This window comes from Phodopus roborovskii, unplaced genomic scaffold (assembly GCF_943737965.1).
Source record: "Phodopus roborovskii unplaced genomic scaffold, PHOROB, whole genome shotgun sequence".
NCBI classification, from domain to species: Eukaryota; Metazoa; Chordata; class Mammalia; order Rodentia; family Cricetidae; genus Phodopus; species Phodopus roborovskii.
This window is the reverse complement of record NW_026125397.1, coordinates 18,562,878-18,583,241: the sequence shown is the minus strand read 5'-3', so window position 1 is coordinate 18,583,241 and position 20,364 is coordinate 18,562,878. Positions and strand designations below refer to the sequence as shown.

Genomic DNA, 20,364 nt, shown 5'->3' with positions numbered 1-20,364 from the left:
CCTGTTTGGCTTCCACTGCTTCTGTGAACTCCTTCCCGAAGGTCAGATGTGTCAGAGACACATCATCCAGGATGAGCCCAAATGTCGCTGCTCTCTCTGTGAAGTCGTCACTCACCTGCCTGGAGACCAGCTCTCGCTGGGTGATCAATTCTCCAGCATCAAATTGAACGCCACCACCGACTTGAGGATCTCTGTGGTGATGGATGGCAGCACCCGCTCATCATAGTCCTCACCGATGCTGGTGTAGATACGAGGAAGCTGGCTGGCCACCGGCCAGAAGAGGATACGTAGTGTGATGTTGACGTTCTGCAGATCTTTGCTACCAGTGATGACTGGTACATTCCGTGGTCATGAGCGGCAGCCAAAGATAATAGGTTTCTGTACCCAAGGGATGAGAAAGTGAGTCCCTTCCCCTACCACAATGTCCTGTACTCCACGGAATCGATCAAAGATGACAGCTCTGTGACCAGCATCCACATTATATAAGGCGGAGCTCACCACGCCTCCTGCAACCGCTAACGTTAGGCTGAACTTTCCGATGGACTCAAACACTTTGGCAGCCATGATTCCTCCTGTACCCACTCACACCTGCTTTCACGCTGACCGCCACATGAATTCCCCAGACTCGCAAACTCCAGTTGTCTTAATTCTTAAAAGGAAGGAAGAGAAAAGCATACAAAGAAATTTTACAGTGCCATAGTTTGGTGGGAAAGTTTTCCCTGAGCTCCAGCATCTTCGATTCCTGGACCCTGTGACATTTAGTTGGGTAGCAACTGCAAGTTAGAAATGAGTAAGTGTGAGTAAGCAGCAAATCTTCAAGCTCTCCTGGAAAATTCAGCAGTTGGGCTAGAATTATAGACATGAGTTAGGTCTCTCTTGCACAGTTCAAATACTTATTCTATGCCATTTAAAATCTGAAGTGCACTTGTGTCTCCGATTTAACCCTGGCAAGAAAAGCATCTCACTTGAAGCCTGTCTTGTTTATGCAGGAGTGGAACGTGTGAAGTAAAATGTTTGGAAAGCCCTTGTTAGATGATGAAGAACATAAATGAGCAGTTACTACAAGCAGAAACGTAATCCTCTGACAGGTGAAAGGGGCTGAACTTTTACAACAGAGGTTTTATGGGGAAATTCTTTGGATTGGTTGGCATGATAATCCACTGGATCAAGTTGGTATGGTGATCTAGTTTAACAACTCTATTTTTTTTTTCAGCCATATATGACCTTTAAAAAGATTATGTTCTTGGATGGGTTATGCTCTGTGTCCCTGGGATTTCTTATTAGGCTGTATTTTATTGCCTACTCTAAATTAGATTTTCTTCATTTTCTATCAGCTGAGGATCAAGGTATAATTGCTGTTCGTTACCAAGTCACTTCTCCGGTATCTTGTAAAAAGATCCAGAAATTCAAACAAGATTTCCCCCCACAAGATGCTGAAATCTATGACAGCAAATCAATTAAGAGATAGTAAATTGGTAATCCACTTTTTCTCCAACTCTAATTTTTATGAAATTTCATTCACAAATATGAAGCACTCGAAATCAGGAAGGACATCACTTCCCTCCTAAAGACAAGACCAATGGCAGAACCAGGAAAGGATGCTAAATCAATTCTGTGTGCTCACTCCACGGCTATAGTTACCAAAATGCTAATCATTCAAGACAGAAAGATTTCAATTTCCTTTGAAAAGATGGATACGACCTATTTTCAAAAGACTTCAAGAATAGATTCAGCAACTTTTGTATTTCCTAAGTATTTTTAGGAAATAAAAAAATAAACACCAGTTCTTTATTTGAGTCTAGCATAGTCTTGATAACAAAACCAACCAAAAATTTAAGAAACAAAAGTATCTCCGGATACGGTGGTGGACTAGAGGATATCTATTATTGGAAAAGTAGAAAGCCAAACACTGTTCCTAGTATTGCACCCCAATCAAAATGCCATGTCCGTGAGTTATAGGTCCCACAAGCAGGGTGAGGGGAGAACCCGCCGCTACTGTTTACTTAAATTGCCAAAGGATCATACTGCCCTCTGAATACTCATGTCTATACCCAGAGAGTCTCCCTTTGTAGAGCATTCGAGGCTTGCTGCTTCTCAAGGTGCTGAGAATGAGTGGCAATTGGAGGGTCAGCCTTAAACAAGGCATGTATACTGCCCATAAGGTTACGGGGATCTTTCAGAAAGAGCTGGAGAGTATGGAAAACAGCTGCAAAATGCCATCTTGTAGGCCAAAGACGACCATTGTGATCACAAACTCCTGACAACTGCTGTCACCTTCTCTGGGCCCAGTCCTGTCATGGATGAAGGAGAAGCACACAGGGCCCCGCCCCCAAGAGTGCTCAACTGGTGGCTTCTGACAGACTCTGGGAAAGGGTGAATCATTGTCTTCAGTAGCATGTCCACTGGTGAACCCATCAGGCTGCAGTGAACAGTTCCAAACTCAGAGTCACACAGATAGTTCTGCCTAAACTCAGTGGGTCACAAAAGAAAATCAAAGCCAAGCAAACAAAAAGCCTCGATGGTGGGAAAGGGATTTGCTAAAAAGTATTCTATTCAGCAATTGTATGCTGTGAATATATGTTTCTCTTACTGGTTTAATAAAACGACGATTGGCCAGTAGCCAGGTAGGAAGTATAGGCAGGGCTACCAGACTAGGAGATGGAAGAGAGAATCTCGGGTGCTGAGGATAAACTAGAGGAAATAGATTCATCGACCAAAGAAAACCGTAAATCCAACAAATCCTTAACACAAAACATCCAGGAAACGTGAGACACTGTGAAAAGGCCAAACCTAAGAATAATAGGCATAGAAGAAGGCGAAGAAGCCCAGCTCAAAGGTGCAGAAAACATATTCAACAAAATCACTGAAGAAAACTTTCCCAATCTGAAGAAGGACATGCCCATGAAAGTACAAGAAGCATACCGAACCCCAAATAGGCTGGACCAAAGAAAAAAGACCCCTCGACATATAATAATCAAAACACCTAACATACAGAATAAAGAAAAAATATTAAGGGCAGTGAAGGAAAAAGGACAGGTAACATATAAAGGTAGACCTATCAAAAGTATACCTGACTTCTCCACGGAAACTCTCAAGGCCAGAAGGTCCTGGATAGATGTTCTACAAATGCTAAGAGTCCACAGATGCCAGCCCAAGCTACTATACCCAGAAAAACTCTCAATCACTATACATGGAGAAAGCAAGATATTCAGTGGCAAAGCCAGATTTTCACAATACATATCCACAAATCCGGACCTACACAAAGTTCTGGAAGGAAAACTTCAACCCAAGGAAGTTAACTACACTAAGAAAGACATAGGCAAAGATAATCCCACTTTACCAGAACCCAAAAGAAAAAGCAAGGCAAATGTACTCACAATACCACCAACAACAACAAATCTAAAACAAACAAGAATTAACAATCAACGGTCCTTACTTTCCCTCAACATTAACTGTCTTAACGATACTCTCAGCCTCCTCTAAGAGTAGCTCAGCTCATTTCATCCGGTTGAGTCTGTCTTGCTTTCTCAGAGAAGGCAGGACAACATCCCTTGAAATGAAACTAGTGGGCTCTGTTTCAAAAATATGTGACCTTTAGAGCTATGGACACCCAGGGATCAGATCTGACACTTCGTGTGTTTTAAAGTGGCAACCAGAAGCAAACTCTCCTCTCCCCCTCCCTTCCAGGCTCTGGGGGCTCGGTCCAGTGTCTGGCTACTTGCCTACAAAACTAGTTGACAACAAGTTCTTTGACATGTCTTCTTTCTGTCACCTACTATTGGGATTTTCTTTTTGCTGAGGTTAATTCTCTAGTCTTCATGTCTGCCACCAAGGAAAATCGATCTCTACTTCTCTCTGTTTGGTGCTCCAATTTAGTACTTTGTTTATTACTTCCAACTGACAAATAAATGTTTATGTTTTGGCATAAATTCAGACGTGGTGATTTGTAAAGTATATTTAACATATACATGTTGGAGTAGCTAAATACATCTAATTTAAAAAATTACTTCATACACTTGGGATTTTGTGATTAAAAATTCATTAAATCCATTTTGTTTGCAAATTTTGAAGGAGCTGGGGTGCAAACCCAGAACCTTGTGCATACTAGACAAGCACTCTACCACATCCTCTTAGAACTCGTTAAGTATTAATTCATCATTGTTGACTGGAGTCACTACACTATGCTCCACAGTAGATCTCTCGAAGTTATCCTCCAGCTCAACTGAAACGCCCCCGTATTCATTGACCCACATCTCAATAACTAGCCAATCCTGTGGCTAGTTATTGACGTGCACATAAACAGCCTATTTGTCCAACAGCAGTTGTTTAGGAATAGGGTTATTATATTATGTTACTGTGGGGCTGTTTTGCTACCTTCATTACCAAAAATAACAAAGGGCACTACCTTGCAATAGCTCTCACCCAAGGGCAAAAAAAGCCAGATTCATAAATGTAGATCAGGGCTTCAGGTTCGTTTTGCCACTGTGTACCCGTGGGGTAAGTGAAGGTTAAGGACATGCCATTATTCTGAAGTCCTGCAGAACGGTTGTCTTTAAATACTTCCAAGCGCTCACAGACATTACTAAGGTCATGACCATATTCAGAGCGCGTCCATGACCATATTCAGAGTGCACACGTGCTTGGAAAAAGAATTAGCTATGCCTAGAAGATAGACAGTTGCGACCTCAGAAGGAAAAAGTGCCCTTAGTGTGAGAGCTGTACTTTTGGCTTGATACTTGACATGGTCATGGTTAGCTGAGTTTCATTCCAAATTAGAAGACAACTGGCATTTTCCTGGGTTCTGTTTGTTTATATAAATTTCATTATTTAAAGAAACTTGTAAAAGTATAAAACCATCACACACTACCCAAGCAGTGGTGGCATACGCCTTTGATCCCAGCACTCAGGAGGCAGAGACAGGTGGATCTCTGTGAGTTTGAGACCAGCCTGGTTTACAAAGTGAGTTCCAGGACAGCTAGGAAAAACCCTGTCTCAAAAATAAAAAAAAAAAAAAACACACACCAAAATAAGCAGGTTCAAAGTCTATTCAACTTGATAAACATCTAAACAAAATTGGTGTCACAAGTGAGGCTGTGAAGCCTCATATTAAATTTTATATTTTAGTATAAAATATATGTACTCACTTATCCACCACCAAAACCAAAAAGTAAGTGTACAACAGAATTATTAGAACTATAAAACCATCCTCTTGCATAACTACTGTCCATTTTAATTCTTGTTTTGGGAAGACTTACATGAGGCTTTAAAAATGGTATACTACCGTCTAAAATTTACATTTAATTTGGTTAAATTCAGATAAACTTATGGTCAGATTATTTACCCTATCCTTGGTTGGCTCGTGCTGAAGGAAAATGAAAATACAGATCCACTAGGTGAAGTCTTGATGTCACATTCAATGACTGCACTTTTGTTTTAAGACAGGACACTGAGCATTGGTAATGTGAAGTTAAGAACAAAAATGTAAGTGTAATTTGCTTTGCTGGGTCTAGACTGTACACCGAGAGTCCTGAAAAAAAATTCATATTTATATACTTAAGACACAAACTTGCTTTATTTTTGCCACTATTAAATTTATTTTAAAACCAGTCATAATAACAAGTAACAAAACACAGACAAGTGTGTCATTTATTGCTTGAAAATTCTTCCATGCATGCCAAGAGAAAGTTCCTAGGAGCTTTTAAGAAGCTGTTTCGAGAGCTCTTGGAACATACGACAGGACCTCATGCTCCATACTCCAGGATATCCTCACCTTCTGTCTGTTAGTCCTGTGGTTTCCTTTTAATCTCTTCAGCATCCTGCTGAAGTGAAGTTTATAAACACAAGTTTGGAAATGGATCAACACCAATACTGTCAAGCATCTAAGTTGCCAGTCTGAATCCTTCAGCCAGTTTCCACTTCCCAATCTGCAAATCATGATGCACCTGTGAGAACTTTCACACTACCATAGTTTCTCTAGACCCTACGTCTTTAGATGAGGAGTGAAATAGTCAGAAATCAAAGGTGATTAGACTGTAAGCAAAAACGAATATAGAAACAATTTCCTATCAACAAATGATTGGCATATGCTGTCTGACTTAACTCTTCACATCCAAATAAATATTATAGGATGTAAACTTCTTTCAGTTTTTCCTCTCTTAAAAATATGACAATCCAAAATATTTAATATGTATCTGCCTCAACTGCATATTTTAGTACATGTAAACTCATCATTTTTGAAGCCTTGTAATATGTGTTAAATTTACATAATTATATGTTTTATGTAATATTTCATGAAAATTCAATAAAAATTCATTCATGAATGATAAATATACTTTTAACCATTCTTAATGGGTACACAAACTGGAGGAAAGATGAATTTCAGAAAACTGTAACTCTTCCATCAAAGATAAAAATATTATAAAAAATAATCTCAAAAATATGAGGCATGTAATTTTAACACTCTTATAATAAGTGTGTGTGTGTGTGTGTGTGTGTGTGTGTGTTTGTCCATTCCCAAATTTCCACTTACTTAGCAAGTAGTTTCAATCACTCATTTGATCTGAACCATGTGTGACTTTTTCTGAACACTGTTAGAATGCATTCCAAATTTTAATGAAAACAAATTTTTTTGTTTTTTCCACTAAATATTTTCAATAAGGCTTCAAACTTTATGTTTCTTTTCCCCCCATTTTATTTCTCTAAAATAAAATCACCACCCAGATGCCCCACTAATGGGCTGTCATTTGTAGGTAACACGCCACACCTGGAAACCCTGCTTTGCAGAAAAGTTTCCACTTAATACTATTAACAACTTGAATCCACCAAATCGTGTCAGCTGCTCTCCTAAGTCCAAACACATCTCTCTTTAGTTAAAGTGGCAAGATGGCTTTAGGGAGGGAAATCTCTGAGATTACCATTGTGCTCAACCGTCTGGTTGGCAGAATAAGGCAGCAAATGATGCCAGCTCTTGTGATCCCAACAAACCACAGGCAAATGAGGGCCTGGCTTGACGTGGTTTGCTCACCTAGTTTTACTCATATGTCCTTTTATGCCACGTGGGGGTGGAGAGCTAGCTCAGCGGTTCACAGGACTCACTGCTCTTGCAGAGAAGGTCTGCATTTGACTCAAAGAACACACCATGGCTCACAACCATGGCTAACTCTAGTTCCAGGACATCTGACTTCCTCTTCTGCCCTGTGTGGGCACTCAGAAAGACTTTGGGAGGGGTGGTAACTTATTTTTACAGTTTTAGATCACGTTAGAATTGTAGACTAGAGTAGGGAACACTTTCTTTGCTTAGTTTGTCTTTTGGCTTAGGGTCTGCTTCTGCAGTCCAGGCTAGCCTTGAACTTGTGACCACTCTTCTGCATCAGCCTACCAGAGAAAGTGGGGTTTCAAGCATGACTCACCACACCTTAATGAGCTCTTCCAGAGGACTCAGGTTCAGTTCCCAGCACCCATACAGTTTAGGGGGTCTTGTGCCCTTTTCTGACCTCTACAGGGACAGGATACATACAACACAACACACACACACACACAGAGAGAGAGAGAGACAGAGACAGAGAGAGAGAGAGAGAGAGAGAGAGAGAGAGACAAAAACACAAAAATGAAAATAAGTCTTTTTTTTTTTTTTTTTTTTTTTTTTTTTTTTGAAAGAACAGTTTGGTCTAATCCTAGCAGTTTGACTAATTGAATCTGTCCTAAAGTAATTACAGAGTTAAACGCATTCTGATACAATTGGTTATGTGTTTCTTTTTCTATGTTTTGTTGACCGTTTTGTACATGGAAATGCAATTCTCGATCACTTAACTATTTAATTTGCAGCCATTCCTCTGAAAAGGGGGAGGAGGAGCAGCAGGGGACGTTGGTTTTCAGTAATTGGTCGCCCAGTCCCAAAGCCTCTGGACTAAAATCCGATTTCTTCCACTCTATTCCTGACTTGGTAGCTTGAACAGATGGGATAGTAAAAGTATGTTAGGAACCTGGGTTTAACTTTGTGCTTCATCACACACTAGAGACAGTCTGGTAGGGTTGAGAAATGCTTCCTGCATGTGACTAGCAGATTTTCAGGAGGACATTTAATATGCTTCACTTTGGGTTGTATTTTGAAACTCTTAGGCTGCTTTTTTGTTTGCTTGTTTGTTTTGTTTTGTTTTTGTGGTTTGGGTGGAAAGGAATGCTCTCCTGCCTAATTCTAAGACCAGTTCCCTATGTGTCTCTAAATGTGTGGACCACCTCTACTTGCCAAGATAGTTATACACTACTTCCTGTAAGTGGAATGGAGACTTGTGGACCAAAAGCAGCCTTGGGACATTGCATCATCTTTCCCTCCTTCCCACAGTCTACCCAGCTCTCGTCATCTTTTCCAGATATAACACAGTACTGGACCTTATTGGACCTGAAGAAGTTGTCCTGATTTTTCCCTGGAAAGCCAAGGCTGAGGAAGAAGGAAGGAAGGAAGGAATGAAGAAAGGAAGAAAGAGGGAGGGAGGGAGGGAGGGAGGGAGGGAGGGAAGAAGAGAGACACCCCCCCCAAAACATCTGTAGCTAAGCCCTTACTCTAAAAGGGGGCAGATGAGGAGGACAAATTCAGAGAAGCCCATTTTAGGTTTTTTTTCCCCCTGTCTTTTTTCTCAGCTTCTCCCCAATTCTCTCTCTCTCTCTCTCTCTCTCTCTCTCTCTCTCTCTCTCTCTCTCACACACACACACACACACACACACACACACAGAGAGAGAGAGAGAGAGAGACAGACAGAGACAGAGACAGAGACAGAGACAGAGACAGAGACAGAGACAGAGACAGAGAGAGAGCTCTGTGTAGCAGAGCCTCCTGAAGAAACATTCTTTGAAAGTGCAGCCTCTCTGTTCAAGGATGGATTTGGAGACCTGAACATATGAAGCTGGGCTGGAAACAGCAAAGGCTCGGCGGGTTTCACAGATATGACTGTTTGGTACCTGGCCTACTAAGGTGTCCCTAGACCTGTGACCTGAGCCAACTCCCAGCTTCCGGTACTGAGCCAGTGGCCACCTGAAACAAGTATTGCAGCATCTAGGAGCAAGGCCTCCTGCATCCAGTGGATTGTGGTCCAGATACCATGGGGAGGGGGTGGGCTTTAGGGCACAATGCACATCTCAAGAGTAGTGCAGAGCTGAGCGGGAGTTTCCTTTCACCTGTGCACCTTCACAGGAAAACTCCAGTGTCCCCGCCCTCCTGGACGAGCCACTCGTGCCTGGATGCTAAAAACTGTTCTGGGAGGTTATCTGTACTTATTCATATTTATTTTGGTTTTCTGAGATGGTGACTTGTTGTGTAAGCTAGACACCCGGTGCCCCTCCTCCCTCAGCCTGTGAAGTGTTATCGTTTGTAACCGGTCCAGCACAGTCTTGACATTATTCTAACTTGTAATACATTATTGCCTTGTAGTCTGTTGAGGATTCCCCCAGGATGGCTTCCCGTTTAGAGTTCTCTCTCTCTCTCTCTCTCTCTCTCTCTCTCTCTCTCTCTCTCTCTCTCTCTCTCTCTCTCTCTCTCTCTCTCTCTCTTTGAAAACCACAAACCAAAAATCCAATACAGAAGCAATTTAATTTAAAATACTCCACTTTTCGAAAAGAAAAAGGGGGGGGATCTTCAAAAGCTAACTGTTCGCAATTGAATGAGAATTCTGGGATTTAAACCGGCAGACAACAGGTTTCTGTTCTCTTTAATCTATCTATCCATGATGCCCATTGCTCGGTTCTGCTTTTGGGGGCACCTGAGCCCCCAAACTGGCTCTCAGCGGTTCCCTGAGGCTCTTCCCATCTAAAGAACGCTTGCTTGACCCCTCCACGAAGTAGCCTTGTGGCAATTCGGTCCCCACTACATCCCTTCCCCCAAGGGTTTCTGATGGAGCGCCAAGCAGACGCCTAGAAACCTACCCCCGCCCTGCACAATAGGAGCCCACGCCGCTGGCATCGCTGGACAAGAAAGGGAACCACTAAGGGGCATGTTTCACACTGGCTCGTCTTAAACGAAACGGACCATCACAGCTTTTATAACCAACCATGGAGACAACCTAAGTACTCAGACTGCATTGCCTGTGTGTGTCTTAGAACCAGGGAGCCCTTGCTCTAAACGTTAAGAAACTACGTAGGAACAGGTCGAGGGATAAGGGGGCTGGGTAGGAGCTTTCGGAATCTTGGAAAGTAGTTCACACAGAACCGACGCCCTCTGCAGGGATCAAGTTAGTTCACTGAGTGCATCACCGGGAATAGGATGTGATCGAACTTTAGAAGCCCAAAAAGCAACGACCCAAGAAAAAGGAATTAAATTAGAAGTGGGATGCTGGTGACCGAAATGAGGGTTAGTGAAGGCGCACGGGAGATGGGACTGGCGAGAGGTTAGAGAGGTTACAAGTCTTAGCTTCTGCCGGTCATTTTCCCGAGGAGTCCTGCGTCTCCTTTCTTAACCCGTCTGTGACAACCTAGGCCCCGCGAAGCTTCCAAAAGAGAGCTCTGTCCCTCCCCAAACCCCTTCTGGGCACTGCGGGCAGAGGTTCTGCCCCAAGACCTGCGCTCGGGCCTGACCTGCACCCCATCTTTGCCACTGTTCCTGGCCTCTCTATCTCCGTGTTTCTGCCGTCTTTGTCCCTCGTAGAAACAAGGGACGGGGAAAATCGCTGCTCCGGGAGGAAAGCTTGGGGTCCCACAGTCTGTGACACAAGCTTCCCGCGAGGGAGCCCCGGGAAACTCTCGGACCGCAGAGCAGCCTTTGGTCCCCGCCCCCTCGCAGCGTCAGCGCGCCAGGGGCTGCGGGGTTTAAATGCGCCCAAGCGGGAGCCCGGGCGCTTCTGCCCGGGAGCGCGGCCCGGCTGGAACCCCGGAGTGGGAGGGGAGCGAGCTGGCCGCATCCCCAGCCCAGCACTGCCCCGCCGCCCATGACTCTGGGGCTCCGGAGCCACCGTCGCCGCTGCAGCATCCTTGAGCTCCTCCAAAACAGCGTTGATGAGAAACCACTCAGCTGCCTCCGCGGCGGGGAGCCATGAGCTGTCTGGATGTTATGTACCAGGTCTACGGCCCCCCGCAGCCTTATTTCGCAGCCGCCTACACTCCCTACCACCAGGTATGAGTCAGTTCGGGTGGGACGGGGACCCGCGGAGCACCCCAGACTAGGAAAGAACCGTTCCGCCAAAGGTCGCCTGAGCCTCCTCGCGCCAGGAACGACAGACAGGCAGGCAGCCCAAGTGGCCGGGACGCCGTGATGCCGGGACCGCAGCTAATTCTCTTTAGCTGGTCCATTTGCTGTCTTGAGAAGCCCAAAAGTCATGCTAATATGCACCCAGGCCTTTCCCCTGAACAGTTAGACGAGATGGTTCCACTCAATTTCCTTCTTAGAGTCTGGTGCGAGTGGAAAGAGGGAAATCCGAACATTGGTCTTTACCAAAGGAATAAAACAAACAAACATACAAACAAAAGAACATCAAAAGCCTGCCTCTGTCGTTCTAAGATGGACAGCCCCAGATCATCCTGGGAATAATCTCCTTCATTTCAGTTCTCAGGCGGTTGGGCCAACTAGCTCCGGAACTGGTAGATAAGTTCTTCGGGAGAAAGTCGCAGGAGGTTTCGGGCCTTGTGATCTGTGCTTTGCCGAGTTCTAGGAAGCTTTATTCCGGTGTGAATGACCCGCCCCGCGAGCTCGCCTTTCTGGCACCCAAGTGGCAGAATCCGACAAACTAAAGTCACTTTTAAGATTAATTTAACCCCGCTCCTACAAACTGCTCAAGTTCGATTCTGCCGATTTCTGAATTCTCTTTTCCTCGGGTTGTGTGTGCAACCAACGACTGTTGCCTCGCGTGTCCCTAGCGAAGGTAGCAGAACAAAAGCACACACCTGGGGCGGCAGAATTTTGGACCGGGCTGGAAAACAAGAGCTGGCCTTTTCCCTTTGGGGAACAGTGAAACCATCTATAGTGTTTGAGTCAATACTTCGAACAGTTTTGTTTGCAAACCCCAGCAATGTATCCAGACAATGCGATGAGTAGATTTTGCTTTAGGTCCTCTCCACCCCCAACACACACACACAATCACACACGCCTGCGAAAACTTTCCAACCTAATTTGTGTTAGATTCAGGAATCATCCCGGCTTCTCATTGTAAACGAAGTGGAAACGTGGCGTCCAGGGTGTGGTGATGTTAAAAACTGGAATCTTTGGGCCCCCAGCTTCCGGAGATACGCCCTTTCCCAGCGTGGAACGATCCATAGCATAGTTAGATCTAGCTGGCCCTTTCTCCTCGTGGACCCCAGACCTGTGTACTACATAAAATATATGATTCTGCCCTTCCCTTCAAGGCCACCTCTACCTTGAGAATGATTTAGCTCTGTATCCAGTCGATGGCTCATTTCTAAGGCAATGTGCTCAGTAGCTGCATCTGGTCTTAAAGTTGCACTGACACAGTGATTAGCTCGGGATCCAACCTTCTTCGCGCTCCTTTTTTTATAACTTCTGTTTGGAGATGATAATCGGGCTGCTGACTTTTCTGTTTGGGGATGCTAGTGTGCTGCTAATCGTCTGCTGACTTTTCCTTACTTAAATGATCTGTTTTAAAACTACAAATGCAGAGAATACGCCTGCCCGCCCCAGCACTTGGGAGGCTGAGACAGGAAGATCTTAGTTCAAGGCCACTCTAGCTACATGGCAAGTTTCAGGTCAGCCTAGGCTGTATGAAACCTTGCATCAAAACCAATTAAACGAATGCAAACAACTGATGTCGACTTTGGAGATTTTTGTGGGCACACATACAAAAACCAACTTGAATTTATTTAAAAAAAAAGGTCCACAATTTCCCCAAGTCATGATTCTGGAACTCTTTCTTGTTTTCTGTGGCAATTCAATCCCGAATGTGTCGTGGAATCCTTTCTTCATTGTTTTTCTGTTTCACCATGAGGATGTCTGGTCTTGTGGCTTGTATTTCTGCCCTGAGTTCTCATGTAGAGAAGAGCTGCCAACTTAACTTGGGTGCCCATTATCCCTACCGTCTGATTAAAAAAATCTGTTTGCCCTGAGCACAGCTCTGAATGACTAAGTCAACTTACAATCCTCACCCTCTGGTTTGGTTTTTCTTGCTTTGTTTTGTTTTGTGCTCTTTGATTGATCCGTCAATTTACTGTCTTCTGAGATTTTTCACCCCAACATTTGGAGTGTTTTCCTGCAGTTCCGCTGCGATACTAGGGAGAGAGGGCATCGGACAGGGTGGTTTTTCTCTAGGAACTATTGAAGGCAGAGAGGCAACTGTGTTGCCATCTATAGCTGGCTCTTTGCAGCAGGCACAGGGCTTAGGCAGAGATGCCCATTACTCGATGGGTACCTTAGCAATATACCTACACTGACATCCCTTCACAGATTGATCTTTAACTCTTCCTCTCTTTGGACAGAAACTAGCCTACTACTCAAAAATGCAGGAAGCCCAAGAGTGCGGCGCCAGCCCCAGCAGCAGTGCCAGTGGGAGCTCCTCCTTTTCCAACCAAACCCCAGCCAGCGTAAAAGAAGAGGAGGGAAGCCCAGAGAAGGAGCGTCCCCCCGAAGCTGAGTACATCAATCCCAGATGTGTACTCTTCACCTACTTCCAGGGCGACATCAGCTCTGTGGTGGATGAACACTTCAGTAGGGCCCTGAGCCAGCCTAGCAGCTATACCCCCAGCAGCAAAGCCCACAGGAGCTCGGGACCCTGGAGAGGTGAGTAGGACCCATTGAGAAGGGTAGGGGAGGTTTGTCTGCCTGCAGCCTACCTCTAGGGTCCCCAAGTACAGCTGAGAGAGCCCTAAGCTTAAGACGGGGTGAGCGGTAGCCCCTGAGGGCGGCATGAACAATGGGGAGGCATCGGTGTGAGCTCCTCTCTGCAGACACAGAGGAAAGCGTGGTCTGCAGGCAGTGAAGGAGGGGGGGACCAGGCTTGGAAGTGGGGGGCCTCAGAGGTGTGCATTGGTTCTACCGATTCCTAGCAATATGACCTTGGGCAAGTCTTTTAACCTCTTGGAGGTCAGTGTTTACTGCTCTCTAAAATTAGAATAACACTTGCCCTCCTAACCATCCCCAGAGAAGACTGTAAGAGTCAAAACTGAAATGTCTGTTGATGTCCGGTGGACACCTCAGGTTTCCACAGCCAACTGAGCAGAACCTTCACCAACAATCTATAAGGCCCCTTCCCTTATTTGGCCATCAGTCTCCCAGCAAGCAAAATCTGCTTGAGATTACTTCCTAACACTTGCCTGGCTTCAAATAGTCGAGAAATCTTAAAGCAGAAATTCTTTATAATTCAAGCCAGAGTCATCCGTAGCAAGGAAGCAAGGCACCTTTAACAGTTTCATGAAACAGGGAGGAGTTTTTGTACTCCCCACTGAGAACCGCTCCACTCTAACTAGGAACCAGTCACCTGAATCATCCTTAGCTGCAATTCCCTCTATTACCAACAACAATAAGGTTGGGAAACTCATCCATAAACACTCTCAGTTACCTTTGACGTGTAACTAAGTTGAGAAGTGAAGATTTTGTTGTTAGAAGAAAAGATATTTTCATTTGTCGTTCTTGCGGGAATCACAACCATTATTACCCCCACAGCAGTATCCGGCATTTTGCACAAACCTTGCCCCTAGACAACATTTCAAAGCATTCGTTTTAGATACAAAACTTTCTCTTTTTTCCTCCCGCTGCCTAAATTCTTTTTCAACGGGACATTTGTACACCATTCAGAGGTGATTTCCAAGTTTTAGATTTTCTAGTGTGTGGTACCCATGATTTCCCCAGAAGAGATGTGCCATAAAAGGACTTTGAATCAAATGTCTTTCTCTCCTTCTCTACCCAAGACAACAAACTTGACCCTAGCGCTCTCCTCTTATGCTACCATGACTGAATTATTATCATTATTCATTATTCCTGGCAACTTTGATCAGAAAGTTTGTTAAAAATTTGAGGTTTTTTTTTTTAAGCTGTCTATGCAAATCACACAGATGCTCTTTTAATACACTTACTTCGCTTATCTCCTTGAATTCTTGCAAGAGGAGGAGTGTTTGAAAGGAGACCTCTAGAAAAGCACCGCTAATAAGCCTTGGAAGTCTATCCAGTCTAATAAACACTTACCTTGAAGCAGAGCACTTTCTGGAGCATGGAGGGTGAGAGAGGGTAATGAGGTAGCTAGGCCTCAGACAGAGGGACAAGGGTCTTCCGCTGCAGTTGGGAGGTCGAGTCTGCCCTGGACCAGAGGGAAGAGAGAAAACTCTCTTCTCCTAAAATCTCCAACTTCCTCCACCATCAGAAATTCTGTTGCTAACCTATCTAGAACGTAGGGTGATTCAGATGTCGCCTGCGGCTTTCAGGCCTCCCTTCTCGCAGCCCTGGGCTCTTTGTCGCCCACAGCAGACCTCTTAGAAGACTGCCCAGAGGTGAAGGCTGCCCTAGATCCCTAGGCCTCCGGCAGGGTTGGCTGGCACGGCCTCGGTGACACACTCCTTTCTCGCTTGCCTCCCACCCCGGGCCAGCAGAAAGCACCTTCCCGATGAGCCAGCGCAGCTTCCCCGCCTCCTTCTGGAACAGCGCGTACCAGGCGCCGGTGCCCGCGCCGCTGGGCAGTCCTCTGGCCGCCGCGCACTCGGAGCTGCCCTTCGCCGCAGACCCCTATTCTCCAGCCGCGCTGCACGGCCACCTGCACCAGGGCGCGGCCGACTGGCACCACGCACACCCGCACCACGCACACCCGCACCCGCACCATCCCTACGCGCTGGGCGGCGCCCTGGGAGCGCAAGCCTCTGGGTACCCGCGGCCAGCGGTGCACGAGGTCTACGCGCCCCACTTCGATCCGCGCTACGGGCCGCTGCTCATGCCCGCAGCCTCGGGCCGCCCCAGCCGCCTGGCTCCTGCCTCGGCGCCCGCTCCCGGCAGCCCGCCCTGCGAGCTCGCGACCAAGGGCGAGCCGGCGAGCGGCGCGTGGGCCGCGCCCGGGGGAGCCTTCGTGAGCCCCACCGGGGACGTAGCCCAGAGTCTGGGCCTCAGCGTGGACTCAGGTAAGCGGAGGAGGGAGTGCAGCCTCCCGGCAGCCCCTCCAGCACTGTACCCGACTCTGGGCTGAGTCCCAGGCGCCCCGACTTCCCTTGGGAGACCCCCCCCCCGCAGGACCGTGCGGCTGAGAGATTGCATGCCATCATTTGTTTCTACGGGTAGATGTCTCTAGAAGGTAGCAACCTGCCCTCGGCCTGGCTGCACTGAGAGGACTCTTTTTGTTCGTTGAATAAAGTTCGGTGGAAAGTTTCTAGCCTGCGCTGGTCAGAACGGTAGCCACTAACCACACGTGACTACTAAGCCTTTGCCCTGTGGTTAGGATGGACCGCGACGTGCTGTCAGACATAAAACACACTGGATTCCCAAAACTGCAAAAGAAAAAAAAATGATGTAAAACCTCGCCTCGTTAACATTTTATACTGAGTTTGCATGTTCTAATATGTCCAGCAGTTGCCTATTGGTGATATTGGGTTAAATAAAATATACCATTGAAAGGCTTCATTGTTTCTTCTTCCGGTGATGCCTGTGGCGCGAGAGCTTTGACCCAGAGTACCTGTGACCCCTGGGGTCTCTTGCTTCAGCTTAACTGCCAAATGAAGTAGGAATTTTACACGAGCAAAATTCAGATGGTAATGCTAAGAACCTGGCTGGCTGGCTTACAATTCCACTTCAAACGTGCGCATTCATTCAGATGAGAATTGGAAAGATCTGAGGGATCTTTTATTTTTTCTTGAGCAAATGAGAAAGGTTTAAAACAAGCCCAGTTATAGGCTAGTTCTTTGTCCTCCCCCCCCCTTGCCTCAAACGAAGGATCTATTTCTCCGTGTGTTTCTCACTCACCATTCACCAACTGTAGATGAAGTGTGTAGCTTTCATAAGAAAAATGGTAAATTTCTCTTTTTTATTTCTTTCAAGCATCCTGCCCCATCCTGCGACCCCATCTTTTATTTATTTATTTTCAGGTTTGCAGACTCAGGACCAAAGCAAGGATCTGGATGGGTTTAGATAGGCCACCAACTTTCCTGTAGGTCTCTGCATAGTTCAATTGGTGACAGCCAGAACTAACATGGAGTGAGTTTGTAATGGCTTCTGGTCTTGGTTTGCAGGTCCTTGCTATTCTCACTGAGCATCTTCTGGGCTGACCTGCTGAGCCACAGTTTTCCCTCCTTCAGACCCGCGGTGGGGACTCAGCATCTGTCTCTCACTTAGTGAGAGTGCAGGAAGGCAGAGTCTTCAAAAGTCCCTGTCTGGTGGGAAAAGCAAAAACCGCATTTACAGAAATATTGTCTCCAATTAATCTCTTCTAAGTTACATTTAATGACTTGGCTAAGGCACTGGAAATGTCTGTGGTGAGGTTGCTTAGCGGGCTGATGTACTATAAGCACTCTTGGAATGAAATGAAGAACATGAGACCTTTTGCTGTAAATATTTTTTTTTTTTACACTGATGTGGAGTTGCAACAAAAAAAACCACTATAGGGAAGTACAAAGAAGCCAGACTTTCTCCTCATGACCCAGCCTCCAGCTCCCACCTTGCCGATCACCTCACCACTGAGCCCACTGCAGATGGAAGACACACTCTTTCCTGTGAACTGTGAACACAGCCCCCTCAGCCTGCATATGAGTGGCAAGTGGCTGATCTGGAGCCACCTGCCCAAGTCTTACTGAAATGCAGCTGTTGTAAGGCAGCTGTTTAAAACTCCAGAAATACACTGACCAAGGTGGAACTTGGCAGTGTCTGGCAGGACAGTTGTAATCTCACTGGATAGATTATATATAAACATGTATATATAGCATCACTTTTACAAGAAACATTTTGCCACAAAAAAAAAAAAAGAACAATACTTTGTTTCACCTTTTCCTCCCACAATTGCCTCTCTGTGAAAATGCAAACAGGACACACACATACCCTTAAGTGTCTCTATGGGGAGGAGCTAGGAATCACAATGGGGAGAGGTGGCCACTGAGTCAGCAAGCAAACACTTTTTGTCTTCATCTCTACGGTTGTGGTTGCTGATGTTAGTGTTGGAATAAAGAGAGGGTCTACTACATGGGGCAGGGCTGGAGATGATGTCTGTGTATTATGAAAATTCTGCATTGTTCTATAAAAAATAAATGCCTCGGTTTTAATAGAATATTGTTATTGATAGTATTATGATCTGATGTCTGAAATCCTGTGCAGGGTGTGGGTGTGTGTTGTTTTTCTGAATGATTACTGAATTATGAACTCTTGTTAACACCTTTCCATCTCTCAAGTCACCAAAGGATGAGAAGTTAGGTATGACTCCACTGCCACCCCACATACCCCTTTTTTATGTGTGAGGAAATCTTGCCTGAAAGAAGCTAAAGGCTCATCTGTTGATATTCAGGAAACCAGGATCAGAGGTGCCACTCTGTAGACCATTTAGTCAACTACAGATTTATCCCTTTGCAGGAAAGACTGGCTGTTCATTCTTAAATCTTTTGTTTGTTTGTTTGTTTTGTTTTGTTTGTTTTTTCGAGACACGGTTTCTCTGTATTGCCTTAGAGCCTGTCCTGGAACTAGCTCCGTAGACCAGACTGGCCTAGAACTCACAGAAATCCACCTGCCTCTGCCTCTGCAATTTGACACCGATAAAGCATAAATATTTTAGCATGTATCTTGGCCTTCATTGTAATGTGAGAGGCAAATATGATATCTCTTGGATAATAATCTAAGAAACGAAAGGACCCTACTCATAGTGCAAGCCAGCCAGTTATCCATCCACTTCCTCCATCTTATCGGAAACTATGAAGTAGACTTAATCAACACAAAAATGATTACCTTTGTTTTTGTGCAAATGGAAAGTACTCTGTGTCCATTCTGTTGTGATAACAATGAAGTAATGCTCATGGTTTATCTAGAGGCTTGTGGATGGATTAGCTCGGTTAAGAGCCCAGCATCTTATACACCATGTCTTACTATGATCTTCTCACTGTGAGGAAGCTGTGGCACACTGCAGGGAAGTCCCTTACTCAACCATAAAGTGTCTAAGTGGCAGCTTCAGGGTTAAATACCCAGGTGGGCAAGCTGTCACACTGCAGTCACAGCCTCTCAAAACTCTGGTTCTCTTTGCTGTTCAGCAGAGAGCTGATTTTATCCTCTCCAGCAGACAGAGAAGGGAAGGAACAAGGCAGAGAGGTAAAGGTAGGTAGGGACTTAGAAGGACACATAGGCTTCTGGTACTCAAGGGAGCTAGCCCCGGGCATGGTCTGAGCTCCATCAAAAGACACTGCCTGTCGATTATCCGGACCGGTGCAGGTCTATTCTTCTCCAGGAAGGAGCAGCTGCTTATTAATTCATTTCAGTATTTAACAGCCTTCGTTGCTCTCAAGTTCCTCACACCCAACCTAACTAAGACAGGCAAGAGACTGGGGGTTGGACACTGAAGCAATAACTAAAATTAACTTTGGACTTGCCTGTGGGTTTTTAAATCCATGTTCCACTGGCACGGATCCCTGGTATATGCAAGCATAAATATGATGCATGACATGCCAGTGTGCTTCTCAGGATCTGCCATTAACTACACCGTAGAAGAAGGCCCCATGGTCTGCTCCTGACAAGGCTCCTCCTCTCTGTGTACACCCCACTGGAAGAGGCTTTTTACCTGTGTGCCCCCTCCCTGGCACTCCTAAAGGCCGTGATCACAACCGACAGAAGTATTTCCCCAGCCACGAGGTTCTGATCTCTGAAACTGCCTAAGCGGCATCTGACCTGAATATCAGGTTCCTTGTGGGGAGACTCCTTCACTGGAACTGGCCTTTGAGACAGTCTTGAACAGCCCGTCCAGACTACTGAGCCAGCCCAGGCTCCAGCAACCTGGCAGGGATGGTGTTTCATTCTGCTCTATACTTTCCCAAAGCAGAAGTGCGAGATGATCTCAATCTACTGTGTAATGAGAGCATTGACAAGAACTTTAGCAGCAAGAAGCCTAGCAGGCATGTTGTAAGGTCATCATGTCTCAATGTAAAATAACATCCATACTCATCTCATTAATGTTACTATTCATAAAGGCCCAAAAATTTCTAGTAGTTGGAGGACATATAAGAAAATGAAGGATGCCACAGTAAAAGGCAAGTGTGGTGTTTTTGTCTTATCACACCTGATTGAGGGTCTGAGAACGTTTAGGTTGGCCAGCAGTCACATCTCTGGCACTGTGTCGCGCTCACCCACAGCCTCCCTTCTGTACTTGGCCTGAACACAGTAAGAGGTGTTGAAAAGGGGAGAGACTCCTGTCCACCACCAAGTAATCCTCCTGCCCCGTGCCCTCGGGCTGAGAACGGATTCAGCCAGCAAGAGGAACTCTATCTGCCCTGTTCCTT

General features: G+C 45.6%; 1 protein-coding gene across 1 annotated transcript; it reads left to right on the top strand.

The window, feature by feature from the left end:
• Positions 1 to 10,877: 10,877 nt before the first annotated feature.
• Vgll2 (vestigial like family member 2) lies at positions 10,878 to 16,518 on the top strand. Its single transcript, XM_051175619.1, has 3 exons — positions 10,878 to 11,098; positions 13,408 to 13,708; positions 15,511 to 16,518. Exons 1-3 carry the CDS (start codon positions 11,018 to 11,020, stop codon positions 16,092 to 16,094), a joined length of 966 nt encoding a protein of 321 aa, XP_051031576.1. The 5' UTR covers positions 10,878 to 11,017; the 3' UTR covers positions 16,095 to 16,518.
• Positions 16,519 to 20,364: the final 3,846 nt, after the last annotated feature.

Bases quoted from the DNA above. Each gene is read 5' to 3' on its own strand.
- Vgll2 (XM_051175619.1), top strand. From the start codon at position 11,018: ATGAGCTGTCTGGATGTTATGTACCAGGTCTACGGCCCCCCGCAGCCT. The intron at 11,099-13,407 runs GTATGAGTCAGT...CTCTTTGGACAG, and splicing joins CCTACACTCCCTACCACCAG to AAACTAGCCTACTACTCAAA. The intron at 13,709-15,510 runs GTGAGTAGGACC...CCGGGCCAGCAG, and splicing joins GAGCTCGGGACCCTGGAGAG to AAAGCACCTTCCCGATGAGC.